Raw genomic sequence first — 19814 nt, 5'->3', positions numbered from 1 at the left:
TATCTGACATACAGTGCATTCGGAAAGTATTCAGACCCTTGACCTTTTCCACATCTTGTTACATTACAACCTTATTCTAAAATTGATTAAATCGTTTTTTTGCTCATCAATCTACACACAATACCCCATAATGACAAATCAAAAACAGTTTTTTAGAAATGTTTGCAGTACATTTACAAGTATTCAGACCCTTTACTCAGTACTTTGTTGAAGCAACTTTGGTAGCAAGTACAGACTTGATTCTTCTTGGGTATGACGCTACAAGCTTGGCACACCTGGTTTTGTGAGTTTTTCCCATTCTTCTCTACAGATCCTCTCAAGCTCTGTCAGGTTGGGGAGGGTCGCTGCACAGCTATTTTCAGGTCTCTCCAGCTCTTGCTGGGCCACTCAAGGACATTCAGAGACTTGTCCCAAAGCCACTCCTGCATTGTCTTGGCTGTGTGCTTAGGGTCATTGTCCCCATGGAAGGTGAACCTTCACCTCAGTCTGAGGTCCTGGGAGCTCTGGAGCAAGTTTTCATCAAGGATCTCGCTGTACTTTTCTCCATCTTTACCTCGATCCTGATTAATCTTCCAGGCCCTGCCGCTGAAAAACATTCCCACTTCATGATGCTGCCACCAACATGCTTCATTGTAGGGTTGGTATTGGCCAGGTGATGAACCAGGTGATGAGCGGTGCCTGGTTTCCTCCAGACGTGACGTTTGGCATTCAGGACAAAGAGTTCAATCATGGTTTCACCAGACCAGAGGATCTTGTTTCGTATAGTCTCAGAGTCCTTTAGGTGCCTTTTGGCAAACTCGAAGATGCGGGCTGTCATGTGCCTTTTACTGAGGAGTGGCTTCCGTCTGGCCACTCTATTATAAAGACCTGATTGTTGGAGTGCTGTAGAGATGGTTGTCCTGGAACTCTGTCAGAGTGACCATTGGGTTATTGGTCACCTCCCTGAGCAAGGCCCTTCTCTCCCGATAGCTCAGGTTGGCTGGGTGGCTAGCTCTAAGAAGAGTCTTGGTGGTTCCAAACGTCTTCCATTTAAGAATGATTGAGGCCACTGTGTTCTTGGGGACCTTCAATGGTGCATACATTTTTTGGTACCCTTCTCCAGATCTGTGACTCGACACAATCCTGTCTCAGAGCTCTACGGACATCTTTCGATCTCATGGTCGATCCATTTTAGAACATGTCTGTAACGTAACAAAATGTGCGTCTGATGTTGACTTCGAGCCTCTGCCTCCGATGCCTGAGCCTCGCTGTTGAAAAAACGTAAAAGAGCCAACTGATCCCAACTGCCACGGTGAGACAGGAGTCTGGGAGGGATGGCACGGTTTGGGTAGAAAAGATTGACGAGTTTATGTCACATGCAGATGTTGCAGCACATCCGATATTTTATTATCGCTCATGCACACAGAAAAGGACATGTCTATGGATAAACTCAAAGGATTCATTGCACTCTTGTTCTGCATGTCTGCGTGGCATACGGCAGAAATAGCATGGATGTGGAGTCATTTTCATCTGATAGGTATGGGGTGGACTTTTTCAGAGAGACCATGCCACACAACCACTTCAGAGAGTTTATGCTACACCTGCGGCAGGTGCACACGAAACAAGGCCCATGAAAACTGTGTGCAGTGCAACCGATTTGTTTGTTGGGCTTGCTCACACAAGGCCCCGAAGCTGTGTGCTGACTGTGGACCCAAAGCATAAAGAGAAGACCAGATTGATTCATGCATAAAGGCACGCTGTTACGTGCCTCCTAGAAGGACGGAGGTGCAGGAATCAGGAGCAGGAGAGCAAGGAAGTCCCAGTGGCACAATCGTTTATTCAGAAGTCCCAACTCAACAACAGCATGGGTGGGGGCACGCCCAAACGAGGTCGCCACACACAGGGAAATAAACGCTACACACGGAGGAGAAACCTCTTCTCCTAAACACATTCCAAATGGTACAACTGCCGTGAGAAAGAAAACCCTGTGGTGCAGGCACACACCCCTAACAAAGTAACCACAGCAAACAATCCCGCACAAAGACTAGCAGGCAGCGGAGGTTAATAAACCCACCGAAATCAACTAATAGGACACAGGTGTAAACAAATCAGACAGACACAAACGAAAAGGAAAAATGGATCGGTGGCAGCTAGTAGGCCGGTGACGACGACCGCCGAGCAACGCCCGAACAGGGAGAGGAGCCACGTTATGTCGTGACAGTACTCCCCCCCCCGACGCGCGACTCCTGCAGTGCGCCGATGCCGGCCTCGAGGACAACCCGGAGGACGAGGCGCAGGGCGATCCGGATGGAGGCGGTGAAACTCACTCAGCAGAGGTGGGTCCAAGATGTCCTCCACCGGCACCCAGCATCTCTCCTCCGGACCGTACCCCACTCAATCCACAAGGTACTGCAGTCCCCTCACCCGACGCTTGGAATACAGTATGGCTCTCACTGCATACGCCGGGGCCCCCGTGATGTCCAGGGGGGGCGGAGGCATCACAGCTTCTTGAAGCGGACCAGCTACCACCGGCCTGAAGACAGACACATGAAACGAGGGGTTAATACGGTAATAAGGGGGAGCTGTAACCTATAACACACCTTGTTTATTCTCCTCAGGACTTTAAATGGCCCCACAAACCGCGGACCCAGCTTCCGGCAGGGTAGGCGGAGGGGCAGGTTTCGGGTCGAGAGCCAAACCCGGTCCCCCAGTGCGAACATCGGGGCCTCACTGTGGTGGCCGTCAGCGCTCGCTTTCTGCCGCCCTTCGCCCCATTTCTGGTGCCCGTGGACGACCTCCCAGGTCTCCCTCGAGCGCTTCACCCATTCCTCCACCACAGGAGCCTCGGTCTGGCTCGGATGCCACGGAACCAAGACCGGCTGATTACCCCAACACGCACTGAACGTGCGAAAGGTTAGTTGAGGAGTGGCAGAGTGAGTTCTGGGCAATCTCTGCCCACGGAAGTACCTTGCCCACTCCCCTGGCCGGTCCTGACAATACGACCGCAGAAACCTACCCACATCCTGGTTTACTCTCTCCACCTACCCATTAATCTGAGTGAAAACCAGAGGTCAGGCTGATCGAGACCCCCAGACGCTCCATGAACGTCCTCCAAACCCGGGACTTGAACTGGGGACCCCGATCAGAAACTATGTCCTCAGGCACCCCGTAGTGCCGGAAGACGTGAGTAAACAGAGTCTCCACAGTCTGTAGGGCCGTAGGGAGACCGGGCAAAGGGAGGAGACGACAGGACTTAGAAAACCGTACTGTCACGACTTCCACCAAAGTTGGTCCCTCTCCTTGTTCAGGTGGCGTTCGGCGGTCGAAGTCACTGACCTTCTAGCCATCGCTGATCCTCTTTTCATTTTCCTTTTGTTTTGTTTTGTCTTCCATCACACCTGGTTCCAATCCCATCAATTACATGTTGTGTATTTAACCCTCTGTTCCCCCTCATGTCCTTGTCGGTGATTGTTTGTCTTTCCTGGTGTGCGTTGGGTTATGTACCCATTTATTTTATTATTCTGTTTTCCGGTGGGTTTTGTTTATAAACTGCGCCATTGGAAACACTGTTATTTCTCTCCTGCGTCTGACTTCTCTGCCGCCGGTTCGCACCCCTTACAAAAACTCCCCAATCCATAACGTTTATAAGCATACCCATAACATGATGCAGCCACCACTATGCTTGAAAATATGGAGAGTGGTACTCAGTAATGTGTTGTATAGGATTTTCCCCACACATAAAACGTTGTATTCAGGACAAAATCTGAATTGCTTTGCCACATTCTTTGCAGTATTACTTTAGTGCCTTGTTGCAATCAGGATCCATGTTTTGGAGTATGTTTTTCTGTACAGGTTTCATTCTTTTCACTCCGTCATTTAGGTTAGTATTGTGGAGTAATGACAATGTTGTTGATCCATCCTCAGTTTTTTCCTATCACAGTCATTCAACTTTAACTGTTTTCAAGTCACCATTGGTCTCATGGTGAAATCCCTGAGAGGTCTCCTTCCTCTCCGGCAACTGAGTTAGGAAGGATGCTTGTATCTTTGTAGTGACTGGGTTTATTGATACACCATCCAAAGTGTAATTAATAACTTCACCATGCTCAAAAGGATATTCAATGTCAGCTTTTTTACCAATAGGTGCCCTTCTTTGTGAGGCATTGGGAAACCTCCCTGGTCATTGTGGTTGAACCTGTGTTTGAAATTTACTGCTCGACTGAGGGACCTTACAGTATGTGTTGAACAATATTATTTCCCACGAAGTGAGTCCATGCAACTTATTATGTGACTTGTTAATGCAATCGCAGTGTTAGAATTCTAAAAATATCTTCATTACGACATAAGGCTTATGTTATAGCGAGAGAGTGGCCAAAACCTTCGCGCAAAACTACTAGTATACAGTTCGACAGATATATGAAATAAAATGTTTCTTACTTTTGGTGATCTTCCATCAGAATGTTGGACAAGGGGTCCTTTGTCCAGAACAGTCGTTGTTTGGATTTAGAACATCGTTTTTCCCTCTTGAATTAGCAAGCACACTGGCCAAGTGGCGCGAAGCTCTCCTTTCTGAAAAAAGGCACACAACGCAACACGCCTAACGTCCCGAATAAATTTCAAAAATCTAATCAAACTATATTGAAAAAACATACTTTACGATGATATTGTGACATGTATCAAATAAAATCAAAGCCGGAGATAGTAGTCGCCTATAACGACGGCTTTTCAAAAGGCAATTCCAGGTCCGCCTGCGCGCTTTCCAGAAAACAGGAAATGGATGACTCATCGTGCCAAGAGGATATATTCCACCTCAGACCAAGATAAGCACTTCATTTATTCTCTCACTTCCTCTTGACATCTAGGGGAAGGTGTATGACGTGCATGTATACTCATACGTATCATGCCCATTTATAGGCAGGCCCTTGAACAGAGCATCATTTTCAGACTTTCCACTTCCTGGTCAGAAAGTGTGCTGCCAAATGAGTTCTGTTTTACTCACAGACAAAATTCAAATGGTTTTAGAAACTAGAAAGTGTTTTCTATCCAATAGTAATAATAATATGCATATTGTACGAGCAAAAATTGAGTACGAGGCCGTTTAAATTGGGCACGTTTTTCCCCCAAAGTGACAACAGCGCCCTCTGTCCTCATCAGGTTAATACAACTGCACTGTGCAATTTACAGTAGCTATTACTGCAAACAAATGCCATGCTATTGTTTGAGGAGAGCTCCTAACAACAAAACACTTTTTTTCACCACGATAGGTTTGATAAATTCAACTCTGAAGGTGAAATGTGTACTTACATTCTGAAATCTTGCTCTGATTTATCATCCAACGGGTCCCAGAGATAACATGAAGTGTCGTTTTCTTAGAAATAATACTTTTTCATATCTTAAAAAGGTCCATATATAAGAAAGGAATCTGTGAAAATCTCACCCTAAACGTTGTTTCAACCAGTCAAATCGCGTTTGTATGTATTCCTCAGAGATCCTAGAACGTAACGAGACTTCACTATATCATTAGGGGTGTAGTATATCCTATAGGACACCATATTTGGTCAGAGGGCGACGCCTTCATGGCACGCCGATGATGCGGGTGGTCTTCACTTGAACGACTCTAACTTTGTCAAATAAGCACCAATCGGGGTCAAACAAAGCTAGATTGATAGCCAATGACCTGGGCTTTACGGGAGTATTCGGAAGCTATATATCTGTCGTAAAATGTAGCTACTAACCTTGTACAACAGCAGGCCTTTTCATTTTGGACATAACCTATGAGAATATTCAAAGTCATGAAGTTATGAAAACTGGTTGTTTTGCCAATTTTGAACTTAAAATATGGCCACTAGTTTCCAGTATGGCTACTGGAAAAGCTAAATCAAAGTCCAAGTATACAGATTTGACGATATTCTTGCAGAAAAATGTAATATGAATGCAAATGTCTCCTTGACGATTCACCCAAATGTACCTGGGTGACTTCACACTAAATGTCACATAGCTCGCTCATACTTCAAGTTATCCGTCTGGAACCTTGCACGTACACTGCTACCGTCTTGTGGACACCATCGAAATTACAACCAGAGTGATGGCTGGAACTGGGACCTTTCTCTTGCATTTCAAAGATGGTGGTAGAAAAAAATGGTTGTTTTTTTCTTTGTATTTTCTTCTACCAGATCTAATGTGTTATATTCTCCTACATTCAATTCAAATTTCCACAAACTTTAAAGTCTTTCCTTTCAAATGGTACCAAGCATATGCATATCCTTGCTTCAGGGCATGATCTACAGGCAGTTAGATTTGGGAATGTCATTTCGGTGAAAATAGAAAAAAAGGGGTCTATCCCTATTAAGAAAAAAGTCAGTAAATGTAGCTGGCTACATTCTTTCTATGGCAAACATTAGAAATATGATGGCCTTACTTGTTCATTGTAAGCTCATTTACTTGTGTGGCTGCCAGCCAAATAGCATTGCACTTCTGTTGTAATATTATGAAAATAATTTTTTGCCAAATGTGTTGCATTAATGTTTGTTGCACGTCCCTGACCATTCTTGAATCAAAAAAACACTTTTGGCTTTCAATATAAAATGGACCCCTGTCAATACACAGCTGGACTCACCTGCTCCCGCTTTCTCCTTTTGCGTTATTTACAAACAAACACGTGACTGTCTCAACTGATCTGGAGAACTAAAACACTAAAACACTTATGATAGCTTCATAATGTAAAATAATATAACAGGTGAAACGAAAATCGTGATCTGCTTTATCTCCTAACGTATTGCATAAGTTAACTGCAGATATTTACTTAAAAAGTAGCTACAAATATGACAATTTATTGAAAACTTTAAATAAATAGTTTCAACAGTATTCAGGGTATTGAAAAACCATCCCATGGCTGTTTCCAAATACCCCGGTATATGGTACACTGTGATGATATGGATATTGAGTTTGTTAATGTTTTCTTGACATTGTTGAGATCTATTGTTTTTTCCTCAAGGATCTCTGCTATGCACTAGTGGTCTTTTGACAAATCTAACTGCATGGGTTTGGGGACTTTGGGGAGTTCATCCTTTTCCTTTCCCAATTGTTTGTTCACAGGGAGGCATGATCGCCTTGCTGCTGTCCATTTTGTGCCTGGTCCTCATCCTCTACACGCGCAGGCGATGGTGCAAACGCCGCCGTGTGCCCCAGCCCCAGAAGAGCGCCAGCGCCGAGGCAGCCAATGAGATTCACTACATCCCTTCGGTGCTGATGGGAGGCCAGGCCAGGGAGAGCCTGAGAAACTCCAGGGGCCAGGGTCACAATTCCAGTGGCACGCTCAGCATCCGAGAGACGCCCATCCTGGATGGATACGAGTATGACATCACTGACCTGAGACACCACCTGCAGAGAGAGTGCATGAACGGAGGAGAGGACTTTGCCAGCCAGGTTACACGCACCCTGGACTCCCTTCAGGGCTGCAATGACAAGGCCAGCATGGACCTCACACCTGGGGAGTGTAAGTAAAAGCACTCATGTATGCACACACACACAAACACACACACTCTTACACTGTTAATGGTGGTGGAAAACGCTGTGTCAGGCACCGCTCCAGAATCTCCCATAAGTGTTCTATTGGGTTATGTCATGCGCCGCTCCAGAATCTCCCATAACTGTTCAATTGGGTTGTGAGTGTTCACACTTGCACATTCTAAAGTAGGCTAGCGCCGACCTTAGCCCAGGGCTAGCATTTCCTGCTCCGGAGCAGGGTTGGCACTGACTTTTCAGGGTCTAACCCGCACACAAAATCTGCACTTTCATTTAATTTGCATACTCTCATGATGCCTGCCACTCTTGTTTAGGCTACCCCAAAGACTGAAACATTGTCTGAGTCAACAGGAGAGATTATTATAATTATTTTCCATGAGTTTTGTCAAAGTCTCGAGTGACGAAAAGTAGCTAGCTAACAGCTGCTAGCTAACAGCTGCTCTCTCACTGGAGGAGGAGCAGCACAAAGCAGAGCTGTTGCTATGGTTACTCTCACACGCAGAGCTGGGGCAGTAAGGAGCGGGGGACAGACAAAGACAAGCATCTAACTAACAGAGGAAGTTACTGTATTTCTGATTTCGGGTTCGGCATGGCCTGAACGTTGCATGTGTGGGTAGGTTTTGGGCTTAAATGAAATGCCCCTGCAGGACTACAGATATAATGTATCATTGGTTGTGTGTCAGAGATAAGGCTGGTTTATACTATGTCTATGGACATAGAATACAACAAGTGTCACTGGTCAAAACAACATTTACTTTATACTCCCGGGGAATGTCTGTAGACCGTCACTGCCTCTGTTGGTTTCCTTGTCGCAGACAGATGAAAAAATATATACCTTGACCCTGTCTGTTGTCATGGTATCCTGACTGAGACCACAATGAAACAGTGCGAAAGTTCAATAATTCTCCCGTCACACAACCGTAAGCTATTTTATCTAATTAGCTCGCCATGAACTTTTAAATAATGATCTTGTTGTAATTTTATTTTCCTGTAATAATGAATAAACATTAGCTAAAGTTAAGACGTTTTCAGCAATGATATGGTCATTATTTGAACTGGCTAGCCATCTAGCTAACTAACCAAACCAAACTAACCAAAACATTGTTAACAAAGTTGCTTTTAGTTGCCTGGTTTGCTGGATTGACATTTATTTTAAATGTTTATATTTCACCTTTATTTAACCAGGTAGGCCAGTTGAGAACAAGTTCTAATTTACAACTGCTACCTGGACATATACAAAATTCATTTTTAATCTAATGGGTTTATTCGTGTTAAAATACAGAAGTTATTCTATTTTGTACCACTAGGCTGCTGATGTCATGCAGTCTGTCATTTTGTGTCTATACTTTTTCATAACAACAACAAGTTTGATGTTGGACGACAATAGAATGTTTATGATGTCACTGTGACAACTGTATACAGACATGTCGATAGACCAACTGTAAACCAGCCTATAGAATGTAACATTGGTTGTGTGTTGTTTGTCCGTTAGCCCTGGGATAAAATTGTGACTCCTTAGCCCAGGGCTAAAGCTTAGCCCAGTGTTAACAAATGCTTGTGTGAATATGAGATTACAGTGCCTGGCAAAAATATTCATCCCCATTGGCGTTTTTCCTATTTTGTTGCATTACAACCTCTAATTTAACTGGATTTTTATTTGGATATCATGTAATGGACATACACAAAATAGTCCAAATTGGTGAAGTGAAAATTAAAAAATTACTTGTTTAAAAAAATTCTACAAAATAAAGAAAATCCTGATGTTTTTCATCGGCAGGACAGGGAAACTGGTCAGAATTGAAGGAATGATGGATGGCACTAAATACAAGGAAATTCTTGAGGGAAACCTGTTTAAGTCTTCCAGATATTTGAGACTGGGATCGAGGTTCACCTTCCAGCAGGACAATGACCCTAAGCATACTGCTAAAGCAACACTTGAGTGGTTTAAGGGGAAACATTTAAATGTCTTGGAATGGCCTAGTCAAAGCCCAGACCTCAATCCAATTGAGAATCTGTGGTATGACTTAAAGATTGCTGTACACCAGCGGAACCCATCCGACTTGAAGGAGCTAGAGCAGTTTGGCCTTGAATAACGGGCAAACATCCCAGTGGCTAGATGTGCCAAGCTTATAGAGACATACCCCAAGAGACTTGCAGTTGTAATTGCTGCAAATGGTGGCTCAACAAAGTATTGACTTGGGGGGGGGTGAATAGTTATAGTTATTCACACTCAAGTTTTCAATTATTTTGTCTTATTTCTTGTTTGTTTCACAATAAAAAAGTATTTTGTATCTTCAAAGTGGTATGCATGTTGTATAAATCAAATGATACCAACCCACAAAATGTTTAAATTCCAGGTTGTAAGGCAAAAAAATTGGAAAAATGCCAAGGGGGTGAATACTTTGCAAGCCACTGTAGCTAGCCCAGGGCCAGTCTTAGCCCGGGGTGAGGAACAATTCAGTGTGAAAAGCCCTTTTGTATCCCTCATTTACTCAAGTGTTTCCTTTATTTTGGTAGTTACCTTTATGTGTGCACGTGAAGTGAAATTAATCTTCAAACTTCAAGGATATCGAAAGTATTGAGTCATTTGGTCCAACACAAAGACATTTTTTTGGCACTGTAGGATTTATATAATTATCTCATGCAACTGCTACAGTAATAGTGTAATGATATTACATACGACCAAAGTGCTAGTTGTATAACGACTCTGGCTATGGTCTGAGCATGTGTGTTTTGCTAAACCACTAAATCATCCATCTGACCCTGCTAGAAATACAAAGTCCTTTCTATTTTGCTACTATTTATCTTTATCACACTTGCTACGGTATGATTTGACTATCTACCTACAATAGGAGGGAATACAATACAAACAATGCATCAGAGATAAATTATTCAGAAGCATTCAATATTGTCTAACTCAAATATCATACACATTTTTGGCTTATTGGCTATTTTGAATGCACTCATTCATTCACAGTCATTTGCTTTGGAAATATCCTCATTTGTAATCAGTGGACCTTAGAATTAAAAACACCCCCTGAGAAATATATGGAACAGCAATGATTTGAAATACCCACAGAATTTCAATTAGCACAAGACATACTTTTCCAAATGTAAGAAATATGACATTCTAGATTGTGCTGATTGGTTTTGAGATTGCATCTTGTTTCAAAGTCTAAATAAAACTCCCAGGAGGATTTTGAAGTGGAATAATTTCATGCATTTTACATTAAGTGCTAAACTAATTTAGATAAGGCAATAAACTACCTCAATAAAAGCCTCTCTCAATATTGTTGGTTGTGGTCAGAAGAAATACCAGCCGACCAGGCAATGAAATGTTCTCTAGTTGTGACAGGAAATTATGCATTATAAACGGACTTGTTTTGGCTGTAGCTATTCTGTGTGAACGCCACAGTCTGTAGGAAAAACAAGAAGAGGGGATAAAGTATGTAGCCCTATAAGGATATACTTTACTGTGTAGTGCTGATTCTCATTATTTTAAAGCTATTGTCCCCTCAGAATGACATGCTACTTTTTCAAGTTTTAATCCTGTATTAGTGGGTTTATGCTACATCTGTCTCGTTTCTCTCCCTAATTATGATTGTTCTGTCATCTTCAGGGAGTGACAATACAAAGTTGTCCCTAATGAACAAATACAAGGACAACATCATAGCCACCAGCCCCATTGACAGCAATCACCTGCAGCAGAACACTCTCCTCCCCCACAACACCTCCACCAGTCAACGCAAACAACGTCTGTCCAGCAAAACCCGAGGTGAGTCATTCATCGATCCATATCCACTCCCATTCTGACCATTGTGGGTTCTCTGCCAGTAAAGGACAAAACACACCACGCCGACCTATGACTAGAAATGTGGCCGAAACATGTTCGTGATCACCTGCCGGTTGTCGACGAACAGTTCCGATAATGTACATTTGTCCAGAAATGAACAGAGCAATGACAGTGTCACGGATCTCCTCTTCGTCTGAGGAGGAGTAGGAAGGATCGGACCAATGTGCAGCATGGTAAGTGTTCGTCATTTATTTAAAATGCACTGAACACTAAAATACAAAATAAACAAACAAAGAACAACCAAAACAGTTCCGTCTGGTAACTAATACAAAGACAGAAAACAACTACCCACAAATCATAGTAGGAAAACAGGATACCTAAGTATGGCTCCCAATCAGAGACAACGATAGACAGCTGCCTCTGATTGGGAACCACACCAGGCCAAACACATAGAAATACAACAACATAGAAAAAGAACAAAGACTGCCCACCCCAACTCACGCCCTGACCAAACTAAAATAGAGACATAAAAAAGGAACTAAGGTCAGGACATGACAGACAGGCAATATTTTGTTCAGAGGCAATACGATGGCTACCCACTGCCTTTAACTATTCGTAGGCACTGTGTGTTTTGTTCTTAAAGGGATACTTTGGTATTTTGGCATTGAGGTCCTTTATCTACTTCCCCAGAGTCAGATGAACTCATGGATACCATTTCTATGTCTCTGTGTCCAAATGGTATCCATGCGATCATCTGATTCTGGAGAACATAGATAAAGGGCCTCCGCCAAAATCCCGAAGCATCCCTTTAAGAGATCTTGAAAAGAGTGTATTGAAAAAGAGGGCATGTCATTCTGAAATGAGACACCAGTTTGTTCAGTTGACCCTGATCATAATCCACTTTGCTCCATGACTGACTAGTGTGGATGGTTTATTTTCTGGTTAGAAAATCAATTCTAGTGAGTGGGATGTTATAGAATAGAGGATTCAAATAGCAATGTCACGCTAACCAGCTCATTCAGCATGTAGTGGTAGCTAGGGAACTATAGAGCTGTTTTGTAAAGTAATTTTACAGTTATGAAAGATTAATTTGTGTCAACCACCATTTCCATCTCATTTTGATGAGAATTGTGAGAAACAAACATGACTCTGGTTTCAGATAGAGAAGAGTGGTGTTAGAGTCGTGCCAAAGGGTTAGTTGAGCCACATCGTTTCTAGGAAGCCATACACAAAATGAATCATGTGACCAAATATTTAGGAAGAGGTCAACATTTCATGGATTCTGTCAAGCAAGAAAATATATGATAAAAGTGGTAAGCAAGTTAGGTCCAAAAAACAAAAAAAATATTTATTGTGTATCTAAACCAAAGTAGATATTTCACAGACTGTTTTATAGATCAGTTGGGGTCTCTATAAGCTATAACATGAGGTCCTAAACCTAGCATGAAAGTGCGTCCTTGTACTGTAGCTGTGGGCTAATATAGTGAAAATGGTTGCTTTGGGGTCAATTGTGCCTTTTGGCCAGGGGCAAGTTAAGCCAATGGTCAAATCAATATACCCCATACAAATGATGATTACATCTGGTCAGTTTTATGCATATACAGTTCTTTCACAAAGTATTCACACCCCTTAACTCTTTCCAATTTTTTCTTGTGTTACAGACTGAATTAAAAATTGATTAAATTTAGATTTTTGGGGTCACTGGATGATACACAATGCCCAATAATGTCTAAGTGGACTTATGTTTTTATAAATTTCTACAAATGAATTGAAAATGTAAATCTGAAAATTTCTGGAGTTAATAAGTATTCAACCCCTTTGTTATGGCAAGCTTAAATACGTTTAGAAGTACACATTTGCTTAACAAGTCATATAATAAGTTGCATGGACTCACTCTGTGTGCAAAAATAATGTTAACATGATTTTTTAATGACTACCTCATCTCTGTACCCCACACATACAATTATCTGTAAGGTCCCTCAGTCAAGCAGATGTTGCACAATCCAGGTGTGGAAAGCTCTTAGAGACTTACCCAGAAAGACTCATAGCTATAATCACTGACAAAGGTGCTTCCACAAAGTATTGACTCAGGGGTGTGAAAACATATGTAAAATAGATATTTATGTATTTAATTTGCAAAAAAATTGCATTTAGATTATTTCCAGGGAAACACAACATCCTGATATACAGTACCAGTCAAATGTTTGGACACACCTACTCATTCAAGGGTTTTTCTTTATTTTTACTATTTTCGAAATTGTAGAATAATAGTGAATGCATGAAAACTATAACATAACACATATGGAATCATGTAGTAATGACAAAAGTGTTCAACAAATCAAAATATATTTTAGATTCTTCAAAGTAGCCACCCTTTGACTTAATGACAGCTTTGCACACTCTTGGCATTCTCTAAACCAGCTTCATGAGGTAGTCACCTGGAATGCATTTCAATTAACAGGTGTGCCTTGCTATAAGTTCATTTGTGGAATTTCTTTCCTTCTTAATGCGTTTGAGCCAATCAGTTGTGTTGTGATAAGGTAGGGGTGGTATACAGAAGATAGCCCTATTTGGTAAAAGACAAGTCCATATTATGGCAAGAACAGCTCAAATAAACAAAGAGAAATGACAGTTCATCGTTACTTTAAGACATGAAGTTTCTTCAAGTGCAGTCACGAAAACCATTAAGCACTATGATGAAACTGGTTCTCATGAGGACCGCCACAGGAAAGGAAGACCCAGAGTTACCTCTGCTGCAGAGGATAAGTTCATTAGAGTATACTGCACTTCATATTGCAGCCCAGATAAATGCTTCACAGAGTTAAAGTAACAGACTGCTGTTCAGAGGAGACTGCTTGAATCAGACCTTCATGGTCGAATTGCTGCAAAGAAACCACTACTAAAAGACAACAATAACACAAAGAGACTTTCTTGGATCAAGAAACACGAGCAATGATCTGTCCTTTGGTGTGATGAGTCCAAATTTGAGATTTTTGGTTCCAACCGCTGTGTCTTTGTGAGATGCAAAGTAGGTGAACAGATTATCTCTACATGTGTGGTTCCCACCCTGAAGCATGGAGAAGGAGGTGTGATGGTGTGGGGGTGCTTTGCTGGTGACACTGTCTGTGATTTATTTAGAATTCAAGGCACACTTAAACAGCATGGCTACCACAGCATTCTGCAGCGATACGCCATCCCATCGTGTTTGTGCTTAGTGGGACTATCATTTGTTTTTCAACAGGACAATGACCCAACACACCTCCAGGCTGTGTAAGGGCTTTTTGACCAAGAAGGAGAGTGATAGAGTGCTGCATCAGATGACCTGGCCTCCACAATCACCCAACCTCAACCCAATTCAGATGGTTTGGGATGAATTGGACTGCATAGTGAAGGAAAAGCAGCCAACAAGTGCTCAGCATATGTGGTAACTCCTTCAAGACTGTTGGAAAAGCATTCCAGGTGAAGCTTGTTGAGAGAATGCCAAGAGTGTGGAAAGCTGTCAAGGCAAAGGGTGGCTACTTTGAAGAATCTAAAATGTAAAATATATTTTGATTTGTTTAACACTTTTTTGGTTAATACATGACTCCATGTGTTGTTTCATAGTTTTGGTGTCTTCACTTTTATTCTACAATGTAGAAAATTGGAAAAATAAAGAAAATACCTTGAATGAGTAAGTGTGTCCAAACTTTTGACTGGTACTGCATGTGTATATATTTTGTTAGATAGAATACTATATTTCCTTTGACGTAGTGGTGCTGAATGTAAGAAATGGCTCAACATGCCACACTCTGCCCTACTGTTGTTTTGGTTGAAAATATTTATTTGCATTCCTGTGCTCATGTACTTTGTGACTTTCTCAGGAGAATGTAGGAGAATGTTCCCTTTTCTGTCTGATATTTGTTGAAAACCTGTATTGTGGATATACACCAGCTATGTCTTTTTGCTTCATAATGAGAACATAAATCAAAGCTCGCTAAGGAAGAAAAAAAATAAAAATGAGTAACTTTTATCAATAATAGACTTTGAGAACAGAGAGAACAGTGTACGTAACACAGCACACTAATGCCATATTCACTTGGTATTCTGGAAAGCCTGTTGGGCAAAACAGAAGTCAATTAGCTGATCACTTTCAGGACAGAAAATGCTAAAGATCCAATCTGTTTGCTAATTCAATGGCAAAATAAAAGCATACCATGTCCGCAAAATGCTCCATTGGCTCTTGGCTTCCCCCAGCCTATCTGTCTCTCAGAGTTATGAGAAGCCTTTGGTTTTCTGCTCTCTGAAAGCAATCTCTCACAGCCCTACAGCCCGCTCTCAATGAGATTGCCGCCTTCAGAATTAAACATACACCATTTGCATATTTATCTTATTCATTTAGTTGAATTTGTTTATTTGGAACACCAGAGGACAAAGAACAATGGAGGACAACTCTAAATGCGTTATCATTTTATCTGCTCTTTATCTGATCCTTTATGTGACAACTTTTTCTCTCCACAACAAACCCCTTGGTGGTTCTATGTACAACGTGTACACAGTCCAGTAAATCGGAATTGAAAAGACTAAGCCTGAGGTTATATTGCTTCATCTATTGTTTTTGTTTGGACATCTATTGTTTTTGTTTTGGAATCCGAGTGATAAAATATGCACATGCATATGTAAGGTCTTTATGCTATTCTCAGTGGACATTTAACAGCGTTTAGTATTGGGGGGGAAGCTTTTACGCATCAAATGTTTATGCCTCCCTCAAATGTGCTGCTCAATGTGTATGGCAAGCCAAACAGTGAGGTTGGGGTAGCTGTCTTTGTCACAGCTGTTGTCTGTTTGGTGTTTGTTGTCTGCTTCAAGGAGCCCTTGTCTTGTTATACTGAACTTGTTATTCATACCGGGAAATTGAAGTGATAGTCTCAAAGCAACTCTACCATTTTAATTGTAGCATGCAGTATGTTAGGGATCCTGCCATACAATTATTCCACATAATATTTGGAATAACAAGCCCAAAGATGAAGCTTTCTCTGAATTTGGAGTCAAAAGTCATAATAGTTGTTGGACGTTAACACTGTTCAAAATGTTAAAGAGTCTCATCTGTGTCCCAGCAGTACTTCTCATGCAATCACCTGATCTTTTTACACGTTTCTGAGGAGTGTTCTTCTCTCTACAGTTGTGGTTACAAGCCTTTTGTTAGATTTCTATTGGTAGTACTCATTTGGGTTTTTGCACCTCTCCCCAGTGATTGTCATTCCAGTGTCATTGTCGCTGCCGCCAAAAGTCCTCTATATTTATTGAGATCCGGACCCCGAAAGCTCCGAGCAAAATAACTGTATTGTAAGAGGTATTTGTACCTGCAGTGCATGCCTAGTGCTAAGCAACATCATGTGTTGAATGTTTAAAAGAGTCCGTCTTTATTCGTTCCCATAGAGCTTTGCACCTTTTACCCCGTGCCTAATTGTTGAGACTAACAGATTCTTTTCAAACTGCTGCATTCGATTTGTTGTTAATTCCTTGGAAGCTGCTTTATTTCTTCTTTGTCACCTAGAGAAACACTAATTGTATCCTCTGACTGTCATTTGGAAATTTGTTTCACCTCCTTTCACAATTATATTTTTTGGCCTTGATTACATCAAAATGTAACTCAGTCCCTGAGAATAGTTTTTATTTGTTGTTAGGAATTGTTATGTGCTATAAATGTTTGTAAAATAGTTCATCAATGAAATCACTATTGTTTTTGTAGTTTAAATGCTCCCTGTGAATATTGTTATCAAGTCAATGTCATTCTGCTGAAACAGTGCCTTAGTAATGCCATCTTGTACATGAAACACCTTGTTCTTTACAGTACTTTTCAAGACAGAGCTTCCACTTTGTCAGATGTTTATGCTTGCCAGAGACATTTTTATTCACCCTTTGTTTTGGAGAACCTTTTGTGGTTTAATTAAAGGCAATGTCTTGGTTTGGATTTTTTATGCTATTGTCAATGAGCAATTCAAAATGAAGTTAGTGGTGCTAGGATTTCCAGCTGAGCCAGCATAGCTTTAAGCTTTGATGGATTTGTCTGCTTACTTTGTAATAGCAAGACCACTAAAACTTGTGAGAGGTGCTATAACACATCCTTTTTAAATTATAGGTTTCAATGTTAATGCTTCTACCAAAACAGTCATTTGCGTCAATTGGATTCCCAATGTAGTCTATATAGCTTACTCAAAACAATACCCTTTTAGATATGCTATTTTCACAATGCCAAAGCCTCAATCTAATGGCTTCAATGAGATAATGATTATGAACATGTATTACTTTATTCTCCCTTGCGTTGTACCAGAACAGCACCATCTTCCATCTCTGTAATGGATAGTGGATGTAAAGTCATAATATGGACTGACACAAACTGTATTATCCCCCGACTGAGGATACATATTCCATGGCCCAGTCTTATCATGCATCTCTCTTCCTGATGCAGCATAATGAAAGCATTTGTCCTGTGCTGTGCTGGGTAGGATAAACGTAAAAGTACTGCACTATGGGTAGAATTCAGATCAGAGATACGCACGTAATTGAACTTTATTACATTTTTATGCACTTTTCTCATACGCGCATTTTGACCTTCAACTTAAGCATGGAAGAAATGCAAGTGCCAGCAAGGTGAGCGTTTGAGAAGGGTGCAATTGCCGCTCGCAGTTAGGGGTGTTCCTGCATGTGGGCATTCCTGCATCTGCAAGAACCCCTCTTTATACTTCTATTGGTCCATTTTTAAGCGATGACTCTGGTACACAGGTGGGACACGGGGGCGTTTCAGTACAGTAGGTGCCGGTATTGCACCATAAAGTTGGATGCTAACTGCCGATAAACCCCACAGAAGAAGAAGAGGTAAGGGCGACAAGCAACAACGATAGCTGTCGGCATTGCTTTCCCGCAGTTCTGTTAATGACGGTGAGGGCGGGTGTTCGGCAGGCAGAAGCGAATGACACTGTGTGCTAGTTAGCTAGGAGGACTGCTGTACACAGCAGGCAGGAAGCGGGGACGACACCGGTAGCTAGCTAGCTAGGACACCGGTAGACAGTGTCATTCGACCCCTGGAGAACTCAGGTAATACTTGTATTTCCCTTTTGACCCACATTTTAATTGCATAGACAATCTGGGAAAATCCAGAAAATCTAAAGTGTCAGACAAGCATGAAGATGGCATGCTCGAGGGGGGGGGGGGGGCATTCACGCAGGAACCAATGGGATGCCCACATGCAGGAATGCAGGAATGCCCTGAATTGTGGGTTGCAATCACCCACTATTGACATGTTTTGTTAAATTAAAGATATGGAGATGTGGCAGAGGTGTGTCTATAGATACACCGTATTATGGCCTTGACTTAATTCCTTAAATAATTCCAACACCTTTACCCGCGAGGAAACCATGAGTAAGGTCTAGCGAACCTGCCTGTTCCAAGTGGAAATAGCATCTAGGACTACTTTCTGTTTTGCGATTGAAACAACACCATTCTCCATGCACTGTATATGACAAGAGCTATTGATAAGAGCTAGTTAAATGAGTAATCTGTTTGGATAAAGGGATTGTAAATATAGGCTAAATGACAATATATTTTAGAATGTTTTATTCATATTCCACAACTTTCCCCTTTTCCTTCAATTTGTAGGCAATAGCCTATGATAAATATTATTAGCCACTACCTGTAGCGCAGGTAATAATCCCGTATATTTAACTGCCAATTTAGTGTTTGTTCTATTACATTGTTTTATTTAGCCTACCTTTATTTATTTCCTCTATAAACGCTGTCACGTCCTTGTGGTTGTGGCTGATGGTCAAGTAATAGTGGATGCTATTTAATGAAGGCCAAATACAAATTGTAATAAAAAATACATTGGGCATGTAGGCTAATTAAATCATTATGGAGCTCATTTATGGTGCTCAAATTATTACTTTGAACTTGATGCACGGTGCAGGACTGGAAACTTGCTATCACACAGTTCCATGATCATTGCGGGAAATTAGGGTATTATAATTATATTGTAGGCTACGCTACTTCCATTGTCAAACCCCTTTTTTTGGTTTGTCGTGCGTAAAGGCTGTATTTTTCCATGAAATTCATGATTCATGATTATTCCCTAAACATTAATAATAATGTGTAAAATCAGTGTTTTTAAATCTACCCATGGGTTCTAAAATGGAGACGACGAATATGCATATGTTTTCATTGCTATCTTTATATATTGTCACGGCCGTCGTCGGAGCGTACATTTTCCTTTTATTTAAAATGTCGCCAACAAAACAAGAAACAAAGGCACGACCGTGACGCTTACTAGGGCTATAGTGCCACTAACAAAGATAACTACCCACAAACACTAAAGAAAAAAAGGCTGCTTAAGTATGATTCCCAATCAGAGACAACAATAGACAGCTGTCCCTGATTGAGAACCATATCCGGCCAAAACATAGAAATACAAAACATAGAAATAAAGAAACTAGAATGCCCACCCTAGTCACACCCTGGCCTAACCAAAATAGAGAATAAAGCCTCTCTA

General features: G+C 41.4%; 1 protein-coding gene across 7 annotated transcripts in view; it reads left to right on the top strand.

Annotated features, from left to right (window-relative positions):
• The window catches only part of LOC129814121 (astrotactin-1-like), a 269237-nt gene that overhangs the window by 58328 nt on the left and 191095 nt on the right, over nucleotides 1–19814 (top strand). For all 7 annotated transcript variants that reach the window (XM_055866935.1, XM_055866939.1, XM_055866938.1 and 4 more), the window contains exons 3-4: nucleotides 7072–7471; nucleotides 11120–11275. In XM_055866935.1, coding sequence (XP_055722910.1) covers nucleotides 7072–7471; nucleotides 11120–11275 — 556 coding nt within the window. The remainder of the gene's footprint in view (nucleotides 1–7071; nucleotides 7472–11119; nucleotides 11276–19814) is intronic.

This window comes from Salvelinus fontinalis, chromosome 17 (assembly GCF_029448725.1).
Source record: "Salvelinus fontinalis isolate EN_2023a chromosome 17, ASM2944872v1, whole genome shotgun sequence".
NCBI lineage: Eukaryota > Metazoa > Chordata > Actinopteri > Salmoniformes > Salmonidae > Salvelinus > Salvelinus fontinalis.
The sequence above is the reverse complement of the archived record's forward strand: the minus strand, read 5'-3'. Positions and strand labels throughout refer to the sequence as shown.